Consider the following 20,303-nt stretch of genomic DNA (forward strand, 5'->3'; position numbering starts at 1 on the left):
TTAACAGTGAGATATAATAATCTGGGATGTATCCAAAGTTATTTATCTTATATAGCAGTTATTTTATTAATATAATTGTTTCCTGTTTGTATTATAATTTGAATTAAAAATAATCGTATTGATTTTTTATGATATTAAAAGTGACAAATTTAATTATCAAGCCATTAAAATTGTAGTAAAAGATAACCCTAAAATTCAAAAACTATTATAATGACATTACAGACCAAACCAAAGATATACAAATACTAAGCTCTGGTTTTGAAAACTACTATGAAGTTCCAATATTAATCCAGAGGGAAATAAATTTTCATCATGCCAAAATTCGAAGAGCATGAATTTCATTGCTAATAGAGCTCCTGCTGTAATTGGTTTTGACGGTAAAAATTTTGAATCCGAATATCTTCACATTTTTAATTGTCCATCGAATAGAGTTGGAATAATTGTTTCCAATTCAAATTACTTTCAAAAGTATAATCGCCTTTATTCGGATTCAATTCATGCTCTCATATGAGGTACTAGGTAATGAATTAAACTAACTTTTCTCCAATCAAAAATCTTAACTTTATATCATAGAAAATTAGGATATAAAGCATATATGTCAAAAAAATTGAGAGAATGTCAGAAAGTGGTAAGTAAACCATTCAAAAATGTGTTGCAATAAAATCAGGGTTTTTGTTGATACATATTTCAATTTACAAATCCAAACATTACTTTTCGTTTTCAAACATCTGTTCCTGCACAAAAATCATCGACTTTAATAAATCATAAATTAAAAAAAAATACTTGAAATATAATTCCAAATTCTTCTATTTATATAAATCTACGACTGTTACATTCAACTTCTAATTTTTCAGAGAAATAATCAAATGAATGTTCGTTGTTTTCTATCATTTCGCTCTGGAAATCTTCCTGATTAACAATAAATAGAGGGAGATTATCAACATCGATTCCGTTTAAAGCTTCAATATTTCCAAATACTTTTCCAGAGAATGCTTTCAGTAAAACAGCTGTAGTATGATTCTGTAAGTTCTTATTATCAAGTCTGTTGCAGAAAGTTGTTGGAGGCAACAAAAAGAATGGATATAATTCTCTTATTAATCTCAAATGCGACAAAGAACAATAATTAACAGCATTTGCGATCATCACTAATTTATCATTAGTCGTATATAACTGAGATTGAGTCAAACTCCACATCATTATCGGTGCATCTCGGAACATTTCGTCAATTGACTTTAAATACTGGCCTTTCTGAGACCAAGCGGACAACATTTGCACGCAGTGTTCATAGAACTCTTCATATGCATGCGATTTGGCCTGATTTTCCAGTATTATCTTGGCAGATTCTCTTGCAAGATAAGTTCCTATGGATAAACCGTTGAATTCAGTGATTTCTTCAACTCTCTTGGGATTATAAGTGAATACTCTGATTAATGATGAACCATCTTTCCTCTTAGCAACAAAAGAAGCTTGAAATGCAACATTTCGAGTTAAATTACCACCCATTGATAGTTCTACGGAGACTCCAGACTCTCCATCAATCAAAGGTATATAATCTGAATCTCCTGAGACAGAATTCGGTATCGTCATGTCGTATAAAGCAAAAATCTTTTGGAATGAGAACCTAAAATGAACATGGAACAAGAAATCAGAGTATAACCAGTTCCTTAATATGGGTGATATCAGCTGGCCTTCTGTATCCTCAAAGATATGGACTTTGAAAGAATTTTTCGCAAGATTATACATAGATTCATCATGTTGACAGTATAAGTTGACTGCAATATTGCCTCTATTGTTCATTTTAATCAAAAGAGATGGTGATGAGTCACATTTTGAGGCAAATAAAGTCATTACAACAGGAGTATTCGTATCTAGCTTTCTTACTATTTTTCTTACGTTATCATTAAAGTCTATTATTTGTTCTTCATGTATATTTGGTATAAATTTAGATAATTTGCAGTTTTCTGATGAAAAAATTGGAATTTCAAGTTTTGAATCGGGAAAATATATATGTGTTCGCATTTTCATCATATCAAAAGATGTAATATTTGTTCCAACTGTGAAAAACGCCAAATTTATGTTCGGATTTTGAACTGCCCATTCATCAATTGTGGCCAAAATTGAAGATAATGTATCAGGATTGGTAAAGAAAGATGAGTTTTGTATTATAAATAAAAATAAAGGCTTCTTAGCTTTAGAAGTATAGCAAAGATCGAAATCGTTAATGGAAGGTAATATATGCGTTTGTTTCTTTTCATTGAGTTGTCCACATACATGGCATTTCCATCGTGGTGAATCGTTTTCTTGCATATTTACAGGAAATGCACCACAATTTTGGCAAACTGGTATTGTGTAGCCTTCTGGCGCTTCAAATTTCGGTAGTTCGTGATGCAATGGCATAATTTCAAAATAGATTGGAGTTTCAAGCTTGCCTATAGAATAACTAGTATTTGTAATTTGAGGAAAATCAGTTACAATTGCAGATTCTTTGTATCTTTCTTGAGAAAAGAGTTTAGAATTCATTGTTGGCTGAAAACTTTGCTTTAAACCAGTCTGATTCATTAAAATCTGTAATTGTCAAATTGTAAGAAAATTTATTATTGAACTTTACATGTCATAGGATTATTTTTTTATAAAAAGGATAATTCCTTATAAAAATGAGATATAGTCAAGGCTTTTTCATTAGTCACTATATGCATATTATATGTGCTATACTTATGGGTTATTGCAATAGTAGTTTGAAGGAATAAAAAGCTTTTTAATGATATGAAATTTAAATGTTTTCATTCTCATACAATTTCTTAGTTTCCAAAAAGTGACAATATAAAAAGTCAAGTTGTCAGATGTCAAAAATTTTGCATGGCAAAAATTTTGAATGTTTATCACTAAAGTTGATTCTTTTGATCCAGGCAATTCAAGTGGAATCGTGCAAATATCAAGAAGCCCTTGCGGGAAGTTTCTAGCAGTCATTACACAAACTTCTCTTTGTATAAAAGACTTATTAACTTATAAATTTACATTAATTTCAATATATACAAGAGATGGCAATTCAATGGATCAAAATGGATTCAATCACTGGATACAGTGGATAAATTCGTCATGTATTGTTGTCGGAACTCAAGCTGGACACGTTTTCATTTTTAATTTAGACGATTCAGGCAACATTATAAATCATTCAAAGTTCTATTATCAATCAATCATTACAGCATATTCATCTGCATATAATACTTTAATCGTAGCTTCATCAGGACCAAAAATTTCATTCATATCTCCTGATGGAGTCGTTAGATCACAAGTACAATTCGAGTCATCAGTTCCTTCTATCATAAGACACATTGACTTTTCCGATAATACAGCAGCTTTCACTTTTTCTGATGGAACAGTTTCAATTTCTTCTTTTAAAGAATCAGACATCATTAAGCAAACTCCATTGAACGTTAACTTGTTACCAATGACAGATATCATCTCAACAAAGATTTTTAGAAAACAAATTGCTTTATTGACTTTTTCAGGGATGATCTACAAACTACCATTAAATACTGATAGATCCGAAGTTTCTCTTGTCTCTGAATCAACTTATCTCTTTAATTGGGCAAGAGATGGTTCACATATTATTTCATTAACAGCAGAAGGGTTTATTTCCGTTTATTCATCAAGGACAACAAGATCCTCTAAAACAAAAGTAGATTTTGGCCTTAAAATCAATGAAAATACAGGATTATTCCCAAATTTTATTACTTCAGAAATTGATGGCTCAGGTCTCAGATTTTTCTGTGCAACTGTTGACAAATGCTTTGTTATTACATTTGCAGCTACTGATTATCGATTGCCAAGCAAAGTTTTCCATTCTCCAACAAAAATTTTTGATCAACTCAAAGAAGAGGTCAGAATTCCAGATGACATGGTAAATGAGTATTTCCCAATCCAATACGCAACTACATGCAATTATAATGCTTTAATTGCTTCTCGTTCAAATTTCCAAAAATATAATATTGAAAAAAGAGCCAAGAACAGTTTATCCGTTCCAAATTATATGTGTAGAGCATTGTGGACCCAAAACGATTACTTTATTTCCATTGTTTTCGATTCAAATGATCCACAATATAAATTACTTGTCATTGATCCGGAAACAAGCAAAATTCTACACAACATACCACTCAATGGCGTTTTTATTACTGCAGAATACAAGAATAACCATATTTTGATAGTTATGCAGTATTCCGCGATTATTCTTGAAATTTTGCCAAGAGAAATCAAACTTTTGAAAGAGATAAAAGGTGAAAAAGAATCTCCGTTTGAAGGAGGAACTTTTTCTGAAGAAGATTTATCTCTTTATTTAATAATTTCAAACGATAGAACTTTAATACATTTCCCATCAGGCGATGTAATATGCCAAGAAGTGTCTTATGCATATTGTTCTCAAAACGCTTCTTTACTTTTCATTATAACACATTCAAATCAGTTTGTTAGATATAATAATGCAATGATAAGGCTTCCGAAGCCTTTCTTATATATTGATGGATACATTGGATACTCTTTACCTGATGAATACGAAATTGGAAAAATTAAATTTTTATCTAACCAATTTTTGGATATAATTTTGATGCATTTCATCGATAATCCTGAATTAGTTGCTAAATTAATTCTTTCTACTAAGGATCAGGCTGGTTTAATGGACGGATTTGTTTTATTTGTTAAAAAAGCATTGAAACAGAAGAAACAAGGAAATTTAGCCAAAATATGCATGAATATACAAGATATAAAAGATCATTTCTTAGTTGTAGCACTTTTCTCTGTTGATCCGGAATATATTGACTTTATTAAGTCTTTATTACCAAAGTATGAAGAATTAGTTGTAAAATTTCCAGATCTGAAAAGCGACCTGAATAAAGTTTATAAATAAAATTGTTTTTGCATTGTAAAATAAATAAATATCTCTTTTTATATTTATTTCAAATGAAAAAGAAGGATAAGAATCTTAATATGAAAGGATGATGCGTTTCTGCTAATACTAGAATGATTTTTGTAAAGACGAAATAATAACATATGTGATGTTATTATTTTTTTGCTAGAAATGAATTGCTAGAAGTAAATTATGTTTGAATACATCATATATGACTTATGAAATTATGCTGTTCTTGGTTCTGGAGGCAAAATTAACCTTAATCCAGTTCCATATGCAAAAAGAAGTTCGGCTGTTTCTTTACAATTATTTTCTACTGCAACCCGAAAGGCAGTATTCCCATCATTATCTTTGATCCTGATATTTACACCATGAGAAAGAAGAAGTTCAGCCGTTTCTTTACAATTTTTACATGCGGCAAAATGAAGAGGGGTATTCCCATAAATATCTTTGTCATTGACATTTGCACCATGAGAAATAAGAATCTCGGTTGTTTCTTTGCGATTTTCATTGGCTGCATTATGAAGGGCAGTTCTTCCATGTTTATTTTTATCACCGATATTTGCACCATTAGAAATAAGATATTCGATCATTTCTTTACTATCATTGTATGATGCTAATTGAAGTGCTGTATTATCATAGTAATCTTTTTCATAGATATTTGCACCATGTGAAATAAGAACTTTTAAAACTTCTTTACGATTATTTGCTGCTGCATATTGAAGAGCTGTTTCTCCAGCTCTACCTTGTAAATCAATATTTGCACCATGTGAAATAAGAAATTCGACCATTTCTTTACGATCATCTAATGCTGCCATATGAAGAGGGGTATTTCCAAAAATATTTTTGGCATTGATATTTGCACCATAAGAAAGAAGAAGTTCAGCCATTTCTTTGTTATTATGATTTACTGCTTGATGAAAAGCGCTATCCCCACAACAATTTTTAGTATGGATATTTGCACCATGTACAATGAAGTATTCACAAAGAGGTAACATTTCATATAATGCTGAAAGATAAAAACATTCGTTAATATCATTAGTTTGAGCATAATAAACAAAAAATGATTCAAGATTATTATATTTTCCACAATCATATAAACTAATCTCTAAATTGTATTCATTCATCAAGAATGTAACAAAATCAATGTTGTGTGAAATAATTGCAAATTTCATGCATTTTTGATTTGGTTTTTGATATTTCAAACATTCACTCATGATCTCTGGATTTCCGCCTAAAAATGAAAATCGAAGACATTTTTGAGTTATTTTTGAGTCAAATTTCGTTCTTAATAACTTGAAACAATCAACTGCTCCATGGTAACAACATAATTCAAGTAATGAATATCCTTTCTTAGAGTGTGGATATAATTTACTTATAAGTCTTTCGTCTTTATCAAAACCTTCTCTTTCTGTGAATGAGATGAATATTTTTAGGTCGTTATACATAATTGTTCTGTAAATTGTATTTTCTGTATGAACATTGAGATTATCTGAGTTATTTTCTTCAAAATCGGCGGATTTGTTTAAATTAATCCCATATACTTTATAAAATAGATAATTAAATATATTACAATACATAACCCCTTCAACGCGATATTCATCATATATGTGTTTTGCAAGTTCCAAATATTGCTCTGCATAGCGGTTGTTATAAGGGATAATATTCAAAATATTTTCTATAATCTTTCTTGGGCGATATCTCCGTGAATCAATCAAATTTGTTTTGATCATTTGGTAAATTTTGTTTAATTCTTCTTTATTTTCAGTATTCAACTGATGTACCGCATTGTATGTATCTATGTCGTATCTGAAGATCCGCTGAAAGTCAAAGTATTGCTCAGACATTAAAAAAAATTAAAAATTTATTCCAATTGATTCTTTTGAGAGGCTCTCAAATAACTCAATTGGAAAATATTTTCTATTCAATTTTGAGAGAATGATGAAAAAGATTCATAATTTTATGTATAGTTTACAAATATCATAAATTTTTCGAAAAAATTTGTGAATTGTAAACTATTCATAAAATTTATGAATTCCATTTTTCAGTATTTCGCACAACATTGAATTTAAAATAGTTTCAGCGTTTACTGCTAAAATTTTTAATTTGTACATCCAAAGTGAGCACTCTTTAAATTTCATTTAAAAAGTGTGCGTATTGAATTAGTTCAAATTAAATTTTGATACCCTGTCAAAATTTTGAATGAATTTATATCCAAAATAAATTCTGGAATTAATTTCGAAGACCCCCACCGTTATTGCTCCAAACGGAATCCCTATTATGATTGTTCGGAAAGTGCGATTTCGTCATTTATTGTTTTTTTCCAAATCTCCTAGATTTGCCAATTTTTGAGTGGAAAAAACCGAAATTCTAGGAGGCATTTTTTTTCTTGGAATAAGCAATAGAAATTATGTCATTTATTATCAAAAAATGGAATATTATCCAATTTCGATTTTAATACAACTAGTAAAGAATTCATATATTTTCAAAAACCGTAATTTTAGAAAACAAAAGTTAAAATTTAAACGTAAACAATAAATTTCAAAGTACGAATTAGTATCTAACAATAGGAGAATAAATTCTCTTCTTCTTTGAATTGATGCGGGAAGATAATCTGATCGGCGAAGTATTCTTGGAAAGATTTTCGACCATTTGATCTGTCTTCAGTCTTGGCAGTGCATCTCTTGATGAAACACGTCTCACACGTCTTTCATGAATGAAGTTTGGAATGCAATCACCCAAACCGACTTTCTTGATGATCTTATAAAGGACAGCCTCTTCAGAATCAATTCCATTTTCAATATCTTGCTTAGCGATTTCAATATTGATGCCAGCGTTTGAAACTTGGCGTTCAAAATCAAAAGAAATTCCCTTGAGAATGTATTGAATATTTTCAACAGCGCTAGCAAGCCATGGATGTTTCAAAACGTCAGCAGCTGATGGTCTCAAACTTGGAGATTTTGCCAACATCTTCTTCAATAAATCTACTAAGTTTGGAGAAGCTGAAGACGGAATATCGGGCTCATTATAGACAATTTGCTTTGCCATTAATGTAGCGTTATCATGATAAAATGGAAGTCTTCTGAAAATCATTGAATATAAAACGATTCCACAGCTCCAAATATCGGCTGTTTTATTGTAAGTGCTACCTATAATCATTTCTGGTGGTGCGTACGCTGGTGAACCGCATAAAGTTGTCATTGCTGTGTCCTCTTTTGGAATCTGGCTTAAACCAAAATCAATAAGTCTTACGTTACTGTGATTATCAAACAGAATATTCTCTGCCTTAATATCACGATGAGCAATATTCAAATCGTTGTGAAGATAATCAATGGCAAGCATGATCTGAGCAAAGAGAAACTGGGCATCTCTTTCTTGGAATGAATTCTTTTCATTCAAGTAATTCAGTAATGTGCCGCATTGGATATATTCCATTACTAGGTAGTAAAATTCTTCGGTAATTATTACTTCATAAAGCTCAGTAATGAACGGATGATGCAGCTTACGCAATATGCTGATTTCAAATTCAATTCTTGAGTCTTGTAAGCCATCTTCATTGTTTTCTAATCTCGATATTCTTTTAATGGCAACTCTATGGCTTGTCCTTTTATGAATGGCAAAGAATACACTTGCGAAAGCTCCGCTTCCAATCTGGTTAATTACAGTGTAGTTATCCAAATCAAGACGATCCATTTCAGCGTGTATTAAAAATATAAATGTAAGATTCCCTTTGATTATTCAGTATTGAATTTTTTGATGGTCACAAATTGAATATGGATTGAATTTTGTAAATTGGCCATGATATAATATTGATGAAAATTCCATATATACTCGAATTTTATAAAGCGGATAAAAAATAAATTGATTATTACTCTCAAAACTCTTTGGTTGTCAAAAAATTCATTCTTAAATATTCTCTGTATAAATTTATCAGATTGTAACATCAAATCATGTGAATGTCTGATAAAATACAATAACATACCCTCAATTTTTGACCTACCAAAAATGAATTAATATGATGTGAGTAACAATGGTAATAAACGCTTAATTACTAATATATTATTTCTTGGTAGGAATGAAATGTTTTGGTGACATTTATAGAAGTTAAGCTGAGAATCAAAAATGCAAAAATTATTTTAAATATTACAAGCATTATTTGATGTCATTGAGTTTAGAGTCGTGTAGATATATGTGTACAATATGTTATTGATGTATATATGCAATAACTGTGAAAATGAAATGTGAATCTCAAGATGGGTTGCATGTTACTGCGCTATAATTTGAATTCAATACGTACATAACATTACTAAATGTATTTTAAGATAATACAAAAAATTAAGCTTGCAAAAAGATATCGAAATGTAATTTTCATTAGATTCAAAGTTCTGAATAGATTTTGATTTTAACTATTGATGAGTTTGTCAAACCTCTATAATAATAGAATGTAGAACTAATTAAATATAATTAATAAAAAAATACAAATTTAAGTGATATTATAAGAGATATATGTGATGTTACCGAATTGATATGATATTGGAGAACTGATAGAATTGTGATGTGAGACTAAATATGATTTTATTATGAATAGGAGAATAATATTAGAAGAATTTCTTGAATTTAATGCATCTGAATATGTAATTGGGCATATATTATATATATATATATATTGGTAGGTTAACTAGAAATAAGAAGATGAAAGATTGTTAATGAATAATATGAGATTAAGCGAAAATATATTGTTCTAATAGATAGGTGTTGAGATCCAATATATATGAAGAGGGATATGTGAGAGGAAATATGTACATTTAATAAAATAAGCGATGAGAGAAAAAATAACAAAGATTTATATGAAATTTTGAGTATTGAAAAAGCTCGATTAGTGATTTTATGTCTGTTAAAGGAATAGATATTCTAGGAGAAAGATAAATTGAATTAAAGAAGAATAAAAAAAGTTGATTAAGATTGATAAAAATATTGAATTGTATGACAATGGAAAGAAGGAATAAATTGGTGTTGGTATGACGGTATCATTTCGGGAGACATTGCCTCTGCATGTCTCCCAGAATGGAACAATGTTCCGCATTCATAACTTGAACGCGGAAGTTTGACCGACAAGAGTGTATTATCCAATCTTTTTTGTCATATACCTCAACCCACAAAGACAAAACCTTACATAAAATAGGTAAACTTTGGTTTTCACTTAATAATGTTTATTTTTAATTTTTTGTTCTTTATATAACTTTTTCTTCTAATAAACTATTTTACAGACTCTACTGAGCTATCTTCACATATATACCTGTGACAATAACACATATATACTCCCTTCATATTCTGATCTCATGACATATTACAGCACAAACTATAATTATACAACATACTTCATAAAGTCTGATTTTACCCCTATCTAAGCGTTCAAAACCTATTTTCTCCGCGTAATCTGATTCTTCAGGCTCCGCTGATTCGATTTCTGCTGTCAGATCGTGAAAATATGCATCACACAATGAGATAAACACAAAATACACAACTTAATATTTTCCTTAAAATTTCTCTTCAAGTTCATACTGAAACAACATCTTTTTTTGAAAATACAATTTTTTCAAAAAATGTATGAATTCAAAAGTGCATACTATATCTAGTCATTACCCAACATTAATTTTGTATTTTAGTTTTTAAGATATTCATTTTATTATACGTCTTATTCAGAAAATTAAATATATTTGTGAGGGAAAACGGAGGAAATAATAAATATGTCAAGATCGAGGAATTGACAATTTTAAGGAAAATATTAAGTTGTGTATTTTGTGTTTATCTCATTGTGTGATGCATATTTTCACGATCTGACAGCAGAAATCGAATCAGCAGAGCCAGAAGAATCAGATTACGCGGGAAAATAGGTTTTGAACGCTTAGATAGGGGTAAAATCAGACTTTATGAGGTATGTTGTATAATTATAGTTTGTGCTGTAATATGTCATGAGATCAGAATATGAAGGGAGTATATATGTGTTATTGTCACAGGTATATATGTGAGGATAGCTCAGTAGAGTCTGTAAAATAGTTTAGTAGAAGAAAAAGTTATATAAAGAACAAAAAATTAAAAATAAACATTATTAAGTGAAAACCAAAGTTTACCTATTTTATGTAAGGTTTTGTCTTTGTGGGTTGAGGTATATGACAAAAAAGATTGGATAATGCACTCTTGTCGGTCAAACTTCCGCGTTCAAGTTATGAATGCGGAACATTGTTCATTCTGGGAGACATGCAGAGGCAATGTCTCCCAGAATGAGACACTGCGACCGACAGGAGTGCACAATACACTCTTGTCGGTCAAACTTCCGCGTTCAAGTTATCAATGCGGAACAGTGTCTCATTCGAGGAGCCCTCGAAAAGAACCTCACATCGACTCTCTCTTTCCGGCATCTTTACCGCATAGAAAACTGCTCGTTCGCAACTTTGTGTGCAATCTAAGAGATGATTGCGGTAAAGATGCCGGGAAGATTGACGCTGCAGCAGAGAATCACTACGGCTCTCTTTTACCGGCATCTTTACCGCATAGAAAGCTGCTCGTTCGCAACTTTGTGTGCAATCTAAGAGATGATTGCGGTAAAGATGCCGGGAAGATTGATGCTGCAGCCCCAGGCCGCACTCAGATTTCATCCCGCTACACAATTGTTCATCCAACAACTGTCATAGAGGTTGAAATTTTCGACCAGAAGTGAAACATATCATTTTTAAGACTGCGGCGCGCAAGCAAGTTTGAACCTTTCAAGGGTGATCAGTCCTTTACTCATTTCAAGACCTCTTGTTGCCTGATAAAACGATACTTCCTTCCTTGTGGGCCATTGAAAACCGCCCAAACCGTCACAACTTGCTTCCTAAATTTTATTTGCGGAGTAATTATCATGCATATTTTATCGGATAATAATATCAAAGCTAAATTTCATATTATTTTTTAAAGATATGCATTTTCTGTCTAAATTTATTTTTTCTGTTTCCAATTCACGGAATAATATTCTTACAAGCATATACATAGCTAATATATATCATTTTAATAATAATAAAACCAAAATGATGTATTCTTCATATAGTTATTTAAAATTCGTTAACTAGAATTGTATTCAGAACGAGGCAAAGTTAGGAGATACATAAAAACCAATAACTTGATAAGTGATACCTTTTTTCCTGATATATCTATATGTGTTAATGTCAAACACGATTTGGAAAAATTAATTCTTTAAATCGGCTTAAGAATAAGACCAACATCAAAAGCATGGCTAATAAATTAATAAATCAATGTTTAATTACCGATTCATGCATTTTTTTCAAAATTTCAAATTTCAAATTTTTGTTTCTCCAAAATATTAATTGTTTCCACTAGATTAACAAATAAACAATAAATTGGAATAATGTAATGCCCAATCATTCATTTTAAATTTTAGATTTAAAACAATATTTTTCTCCATATTATTATAACATGAATCGCTATGATATAAGAAATATATTTTCAATATTGAAATTGAAAAATTCTAAAATTTTTGAAATTCAATTTGAGTGTGATGATCGATAACATATATTTTTTAATTAAAAGATTGTGTCGCTATCATATAAATATACTATTTCTAAATTAAAAATAGAAAAAAGTACTATTTAATGATGAAATTGCAAATAATATCAATATATATATATTCATGCTGATATATTTTGGGAACAGATTGTCAATCACATAAATAGGATTGTGTTAGTTTGTCATGGATATAAAACAAATTTTCGAGCTAATTGAGCGAATTTAAATCACAAACACTTATATTTTCTATTACAAGGTATATTTGTAATATACAACCAGTAAATAGCTTTCTCTAACTTTTACCAGCTTAGATGATAGCAAATTAGATACGAATTTCATGACCCCTCACCAAATTCCACTAAAACATATACAAATAAAAGTACTAAGTGGGTATCATCTAACCCTAGAATTATAGCTCCTAGGACTCATCCTAGATGGTAGTTCTGGAAAAACACCTGGTTTTTGGAGTTGCAAAAGTTAAAAATTGAGGGTAATTAACTGATTATTCAATTTTTTTATAAAGAATTATTTATCGATTAATAATTTCAAATTTTTATACACAGTTGTTTTTTAAAATTATTTGCATCTTGAAATTTTGTGAAAGCATATAAAATACGATGATCTTAATTTTCACGTTGGTGTTATCGAATAAAACAGTTAAAAAAATCAAAATATTTTTTTTCTATAATCTTTAACCTAATAATTCATTCAATTTTAATATCGAAGATCCAATCTACAAAATTTAATTAATTGCAATATGATGAAGCCCAAAATCAAACGATACTCTTTTCGAATGTAAATGCTGACAGTTTTCAAATCTTGTATTCTCTTACTCCTTTATTTTTAATTGTACTTACATTATTAAGAACTAGTATCCATCACATTCTTGGACATATAATGTCGGTACTTGAAATGACAGAAAAAATATCATCAAAAAATCGCTTTTTTCCTTGTAAAGGCTGAAAATGAGATATTTTCCTAATATTTTAATGTGTATAATTTTATTCAAATGAAAATGATCAAATGTCATTTGTAGAACAAAGCAAAGAAATTTTCATTTACTGTTCCCAGCCAGAAGGCAATTAGTAAAGAGTTTCATTAATTTAACGATTAGATCTAACCGAATAAATTTCAAATTAGATAGGAAAAATATGAAATAAAATGGCATTTTATAAAAACAATTCACATATTATAATTAACTATAAAACATTCACATATATAAGCAATGGAAGATAAATATTCAATTCAAGCATATAAATGGCCCAAATTAGAAGATTGTAACAATTATGAACATCATTTGCAACATGGTCGTGAATGTAAATATATAGATACTCAAGTACAATCAAAAATTAATTACCCCTGCTAAATTTAATTGCAGTAATAAATCAAAGACTAACTTTTGTAATAATCGACAAAATATGATTATTATAAGCATGCATTTTCGTTGATAATTACTTGTTATTGCCATCATTAATCAAAACAGAATTTAAGCGATTATCAGATACTTTTCATGTGCTGAATGTACATTTGAAATCAAACGATTTCGGTTATATTCTACACGCCCCTAAATTTTAAAAAACCTTTCTTTTTATCGTTTATCAAATAATAGTATATAAACTGATGTATATTGCAGCAGAACTTTATGGTTGGTTTATCAAGTTTGATAGCCATTCAATTTTTAAATAACAATTTTTTTAATAACAATTTTAAATAACAAAAAATTTATATATTAATAGATTTTTTTTGAATAGTGACTGAAAATTGAGAACCTTATGTAGTCTTATATAAAACACGCGTAATCAAACAAGATGAGTAATATAATAAAAATTTTTTCTAAATCATTGAAAGTACATTAATTTGAAAATCCGAATATATAATATTATCTGAGCTTGATTATAATTTTGGATCAAAATCAAATTGATAAATTAAGGTTATATAAACCTCTTTCTTGTTCCATTAAGATTATGATAAACTACCTTCAAGATTCAACACACTGTCATCAACCTTGGTTCCCAGGACATTTCTAATGTACCATTTTGACTGCGACCTAGAGATATCGTTCAGAAACTGTTCTGAATATTTATCAAGAACTGTTTTCTCATCAGACATCAAATTCACTCCTAGGGCCAGTTTGTCACCTTGTATCTTAACACCTGATGCAGCAAGTAAGGTTGGAAAGATATCAAACATTGTTAAATGAGTATGAACCCGAGATTTCGGTTTAACAACAGAGTTTATAATGGTAAGAATTGCCCTACGTTTATAATGCATCGAATCAGCACGTTCAGCAATAAACCAATTCATTGCAGCGTGATCACCAACTAATAATATTGTTGTTTCATTGTAATAAGGCTGTTCCTTCAACCAATTCAAGAGATCATATATCTGCTGATCATTACACATATTAGTATCGATCATTGCGTTTCTAGATTTATTACAATATTTGCATCTGAAGCCAGGAGCATGTGTATCCATCGTAGTGTACACGTAGAAGAATGGTTTGCCTGTTTTGGATATTTCAGTCAAATGTTGCTTGACAATTTTGATTTGGGTGTGATCTTTTACCCAAGTTTTACATTTCGGGTCTGTTTCGCTCTTGGAATACACATTCTTACGATCAAAGCCATGCGCTGTATATACATATCCATGATTCAAGTCTTCAAATTGAGTTCCAAACATTGCCATATTTATATATCCGTTTTTCTTAGTTATATCACCAAGACACTTCATAGGAGGATAGAACATTAACTCTCTATACGATACAGAAGGGTCTACTGATTTTCCTGTTGGTGCTCCGCATAACATTGAAAATGTAGCGCCAAGAGAATAAGCAGTTGCAGTAATTATAGTAAGACCACCAAGTTTACCAGGCTGGCTGAAGAAATGAACGTTGTTTAGATCAAGAGAAAGAGTTTCCAAGTGAGGAATGAAAGATTCTTCAAAAGCACCTCCATTTTTCATAGATGCGAATGTACTTTCAACTGATTCGAGCATGATAATCAACATATTACGTTTTTGTTCTGGAAAAGTAATAATATTATCCGGAAAAACGTAATTATCTTGGTAAAATGTTGAATCTGTGTACCAGGATGGCTGGTATATCATGTAAGCGAAAGAGAAGAAAGATGTCATTAGAAGAAGTAGTAATTTCGTTGAAGTTAAGTTAATTGAAAAACTAATATTCGGAAATTCCGAGAAAAATGTAAATTTTGTATATGACTTGATGATTATACGATATCCGAGGTAGATTATTACTGTTGCTGCTGGAATCAAGTTTTTATAGAGTAACAAAAGAATAATGTCGATTTTTTCGGCGAAATTTTGTTTTCCTTCGAATTGTGTCATCATTTGTATTAAGTGCTCTTCACGTATTGGCCCAAATTCAGTGTAAGTGAACTTAAGAATACAAGAACCAAACGAAAAAATCAAAATGGCAAGAAATTTCTCGAATTGATGAATTATTTGTAGTCTTTTGTATCTTGACGATGATTTAGCTTCGATCTTTTTATCTTTCGATTCTTGTTCGTTTCTGACTGGAAAAGTTGCAAACAGAAATGCCAGAACTCCTGAAATATATATCTGGTACATCTCTATCCATCTCGTGAAATAGACGAATTGCTGTAATGCGACAGATAGAATCAAAATATTTGAAATATGAAAAACTTTTTCATATTTTGTTAAATGCTTGAAGTTCGGAGAGAACATGGCATATATTAGTACAGGATAAATATAATATGTCCTCGGATGCCATAAAATCCGCTTGAGTTTCATGTTTCAAGTAGATGTTCTCTCCTTTTGGATAATTCTTATTTCAATGTTTTTGAATCGAAAAAAAGACTATCCAATCTATGCTAGGATTGGTATCTCATATGAGCTATCTATTAATATTAATTTTCAAAGAGTATTCAAAACTTTTAAAGTATATTAGGTAATTAATTAGATTTTGTTATTCAAAAAAAGAGTTGCTTAGAGTCTGATTTTTGAGAGTTTTTTTTTATTTGAAAAGTCTTTTGATCGGATAGGAACATTAATGGCTATGGCTTTACCCTTTCTTTTATACTATGGGGTAACCATAGCTATCTTCAATGTATCCTATTATATGAGTACGCCTGAAGAATTGACGAATTTTTCAAAATTATTTCAGCGATTTTTAAAAAGAAACGCTATGCTAATAATATTTATTACGTGGATCATTTCTCACATGCTAATATACCCTTTCAATCTCGTTTTTCAGCCAAAATCATTCAGTAGTTCCGCATTTCTATTTTTGCAATTATTTTCTGCGGTAATCGGAGTTTGCGTTAGAGAAGATAAGAGATTAGATATGTTTAGTATGAAATTCTCCAAAAACTTATATAAAAAATACATAATTTGCGAATCTTCAATCTTTATTTTTCTTCTTACGCTTTTCATTGCCTTTGTAAAAAACATATACGAATCAGTTGGCCCAATGTACGAGGACATATTTTTCAAACTTATTGAACAGAGCTCAACGTATTCAGAAAATTACGGAGTTTTTATCACGTATATAAAAAAATATCTACTCAGCAACTTCATTTCTTCGTTGCTTTTTGCCATAGTATACTACAAACTCTCGTTGAAAACATTTATGTTCCGAAAAACGATATTTAAAGTTAAATTAAACTTTAAACACCTACCGTTGATATATTTACTCCCGTCCATATACTTATTCTCACAGATATTCATCCCTCTACCAGCAGTTGACCAGAATTCTTTGTTTTTCAAAAACGCGGTAATCGCGAATTCAAAACCTTTGACATTTCCCGAAAACAAGAAGAATATCATTGTTATTACCGCGGAATCCATGGACTCTACATTCTATTCTTTAAAGAATGGAGGAATAACTCCAGAAAATCTTGTTCCATTTTTCGAAGAATTGGCATTAAATCCAAATTACACGCATTTCTCGCATCAGAAGAAGCCATTATTAGGTGGAATGAAGACAACAAGTCGGAGTTGCCATACAATGGGAAGTGCAATGGGAGCTGTCTGCGGAATACCTTTTATGGGAGAGAACGAAGTTAAAGGGAGAACAACAGGATACATGAAAGAACTTACTTGTATAGGAGAACTCTTAGTTCAAGGTGGTTACACGACATCATCAACATTCGGATGTCCGTTTAACGACTGGGGAATTGGATATGTATTTAAATACCATGATTTCCAAAGAATAAATACAAATAACGACATGGTTGGCCAAAAAGAAAGAAGATTTTGGATAAATGATTACGCTTCTTTCGAATATTTCAAAAATGAAGTTACACAATTATCAAAAGGTGACAAACCTTTCTTTGCATTCTTTGCAACTCTCGATGCACATGAACCTGGCTTTATTTGCCCTTATTGTCCTCAAGACAAATACCCACATCGAATTTGGAGATCTGTAAAATGCACTGATAACAATCTCAAAAAATTCATGATGTGGGCGAAAGAACAGCCTTGGTATAAGAATACTGTGATTGTTATTTATGGAGATCATGTTTCTAGATCAGATTACGCTTTGTATGCTTCTTCAACACAGAACTATGAAAGAGGCGCGTTTAATGTTTTTATTAATTCTGAATTGAAATCGAATAATACTTTCGAAAGGAACTTCTCTGTTTATGACATGTTCCCGACAATTCTGGCATCCGCTGGAATCAAAATTAAAGGAGATAAGCTTGGTATTGGAGTGAATATGTTCTCTGATGAAAAAACTCATATAGAACAGTACTCTCAACAAGAATTTGAAGACAGCTTCAATGATGCCACTTATTGGTTTGATACGGCAATCCTTAATAAACCAGCTCAATGCGATGGGTTTGCTCCTTGCATTTCAGCTGAAAAAATAGATGTTTTTGTTAATGTTACTATTGTATAGAAATAAAGATATTTATAGAGCTATTTTTTTTTATATAACAAAAGCTTTATTCAGCACATTAGTACCTCGTAACACAATTTGGAATTTTCTAGTAGAATATATCTATTTACAAATATATCCCCTTATTTGGAATTTCCAATTAATTGGAAAAACCATTGAAATTGGAAAAATTGGGAGATTGGAATTGTTTTTATGTTGAAGAAGCATACAAAGCGTAATCAGATCTAGAAACATGATCTCCATAAATAACAATCACAGTATTCTTATATCAGTATGCTTATTTAATTCAATTAGAGTTGTTACAATTGTGTTACTTTTTCAATTATTAAATATATTAGCATTATTTATTACTTACTTTTTGAAAACTTTGGAAAATTTAAAATCGATTATTTAATTCAAATTTACGCATTTAAAATTTCCCTTTCAATTTTTCAATATTTAAAAATTCCATCATTATCATTATTTTTTTCATGAGTGAAGAGTATAATGAGCTTATGAATAAGTATAAGGATTATATTGATCTTACAGATGCAATATATAGGTTGAAAACGTTAGACGAAGATAAAATCAACGAAATCTATAAAAATATCAAGAGTCAATTTATCGAAAAAGGAATCATGACAGCACTTCAAACTTTTAAAATGATCGATACTGCAATGAAATATAATAATCGTTACTTTAAATCATACTTTTTATTACTCCAAATGTTATCAAAAGAATATCACCTTAACAAGGATAAATTACTAAACTGGTATCAAGGAAAATACAAAAAAATAAATATTGAATCCAAAAATTCATTACTCGGAGCAATTATGAATGATGATATTACAAAATTTGTTATATTGGCAGAAAAAGACGATTTTGATATCGATCAAGAAGTTATTTGTAGCATATATCCATTATGTTGTATGACTCTACTTGAATTATGTTCCTACTATGGTTCCGTTAATTGTTTTAAATTTTTATTAACAAATTTCAAATCAAAAATTTTAAAGCATTGTACCCCATGCGCATTTTTGGGTGCAAATCCAGATATAATTAGTAAATGCTTGGAAGATAGAGTAGGCGATTATGACATGATGGAGTTTGCAATAGCTTCACACAACATTGATTTTGTTTCTTACATGATGAATGAATGTGGTATAGAATTCAAATTAATAGAATCTGGGAGATTCAATAATCTTCATGCATTTTTAGTTTATTATGATCAAACAAAAGATATTAATGGATGTATGGCTGCTTCATCTCTTTTTAACATCCCATCTCTTTGTGAATATTTCATTTCGAAAGGAGCTGATATCAATGCAAACTATTATAGTTTCACAGCTCTTCATTTGGCAGCAGAAGAAGATTGTAGCAAAGCAGCAGAATTTCTTATTTCAAAAGGCATCAGTATGGAGTTAATATGTCAAAGTGCATATACACCTCTTGATGTAGCAGCAAAAAATAATAGCGTTGAAACAATGCGAGTCCTATTGTTACATGGTGCTAATGTAAATTCAAGAACTGACTTTGACTATGGTAGGACTGCATTACATTATGCCGCATCACATCACAATCAAGAGGCATTTGACATTCTAGTTTCATTTGGGGCAGATCTCAATGTTAGAGATGGTTTTGGCAAACTTCCACATATGTATTAAATTCTCTTCCATGCTCTCACAAATACATCTTTTTTTTATTTCTTAAATTTTAAAGTATAAGTTTATTAAAACTGGAGCTTACTGAGACCCAATTTCGATATTTTTTCAATAAAATAAAAATTTCAAAAATATTCTTATCGAAAATAGGCTATTGATTTTTTTTAAGGGTGCACTTACCACTTTCTGACATTCTCTCAAATTTTTTGACATCCAAGCTTTAATCATAATTTTCTAAGGTAAAAAGTCATTAACTTTGTTCGGAAAGAAGTTATTTTAAATCTCTACTTAGTACCTTATATTACTGTTATACTTTTTT

General features: G+C 30.2%; 7 protein-coding genes and 1 pseudogene across 8 annotated transcripts, besides 2 other annotated features; 4 read left to right on the plus strand and 4 right to left on the minus strand.

Moving 5' to 3' along the window:
* Positions 1–608: 608 nt before the first annotated feature.
* Positions 609–633: a mobile genetic element.
* A 177-nt stretch (positions 634–810) lies between these two features.
* TVAGG3_0599750 (Sec23/24 zinc finger domain family) lies at positions 811–2,520 on the minus strand (the record flags this gene model as incomplete). Its single annotated transcript, XM_001317600.1, has 1 exon — positions 811–2,520. The coding sequence occupies one exon, from the start codon at positions 2,518–2,520 to the stop codon at positions 811–813; it is 1,710 nt and encodes a 569-aa protein (XP_001317635.1).
* Positions 2,521–2,872: 352 nt separating this feature from the next.
* TVAGG3_0599760 (WD40 repeat-like family) lies at positions 2,873–4,900 on the plus strand (the record flags this gene model as incomplete). The annotated part of the gene is made up of 1 exon (XM_001317601.1): positions 2,873–4,900. One exon carries the CDS (start codon positions 2,873–2,875, stop codon positions 4,898–4,900), a length of 2,028 nt encoding a protein of 675 aa, XP_001317636.1.
* A 224-nt stretch (positions 4,901–5,124) lies between these two features.
* On the minus strand, positions 5,125–6,747 carry TVAGG3_0599770 (ankyrin repeat and SOCS box-containing protein 4 family; the record flags this gene model as incomplete). The annotated part of the gene is made up of 1 exon (XM_001317602.1): positions 5,125–6,747. One exon carries the CDS (start codon positions 6,745–6,747, stop codon positions 5,125–5,127), a length of 1,623 nt encoding a protein of 540 aa, XP_001317637.1.
* A 655-nt stretch (positions 6,748–7,402) lies between these two features.
* TVAGG3_0599780 (protein serine/threonine kinase protein) lies at positions 7,403–8,623 on the minus strand (the record flags this gene model as incomplete). The annotated part of the gene is made up of 1 exon (XM_001317603.1): positions 7,454–8,593. One exon carries the CDS (start codon positions 8,591–8,593, stop codon positions 7,454–7,456), a length of 1,140 nt encoding a protein of 379 aa, XP_001317638.1.
* Positions 8,624–11,130: 2,507 nt separating this feature from the next.
* TVAGG3_0599790 lies at positions 11,131–11,736 on the plus strand (annotated as a pseudogene). The gene has a single exon: positions 11,131–11,618. A coding segment is annotated over exon 1 (488 nt).
* A 2,396-nt stretch (positions 11,737–14,132) lies between these two features.
* On the minus strand, positions 14,133–16,395 carry TVAGG3_0599800 (lipoteichoic acid synthase family; the record flags this gene model as incomplete). Its single annotated transcript, XM_001317605.1, has 1 exon — positions 14,426–16,234. The coding sequence occupies one exon, from the start codon at positions 16,232–16,234 to the stop codon at positions 14,426–14,428; it is 1,809 nt and encodes a 602-aa protein (XP_001317640.1).
* Positions 16,396–16,472: 77 nt separating this feature from the next.
* TVAGG3_0599810 (lipoteichoic acid synthase family) lies at positions 16,473–18,640 on the plus strand (the record flags this gene model as incomplete). Its single annotated transcript, XM_001317606.1, has 1 exon — positions 16,665–18,344. The coding sequence occupies one exon, from the start codon at positions 16,665–16,667 to the stop codon at positions 18,342–18,344; it is 1,680 nt and encodes a 559-aa protein (XP_001317641.1).
* A 174-nt stretch (positions 18,641–18,814) lies between these two features.
* Positions 18,815–20,131, plus strand: TVAGG3_0599820 (protein of unknown function (DUF3447); the record flags this gene model as incomplete). The annotated part of the gene is made up of 1 exon (XM_001317607.1): positions 18,815–19,987. One exon carries the CDS (start codon positions 18,815–18,817, stop codon positions 19,985–19,987), a length of 1,173 nt encoding a protein of 390 aa, XP_001317642.1.
* Positions 20,132–20,148: 17 nt separating this feature from the next.
* Positions 20,149–20,303: part of a mobile genetic element that runs on past the window's edge.

Source organism: Trichomonas vaginalis, chromosome II (assembly GCF_026262505.1).
Source record: "Trichomonas vaginalis G3 chromosome II, whole genome shotgun sequence".
Lineage (NCBI taxonomy): Eukaryota > Parabasalia > Trichomonadida > Trichomonadidae > Trichomonas > Trichomonas vaginalis.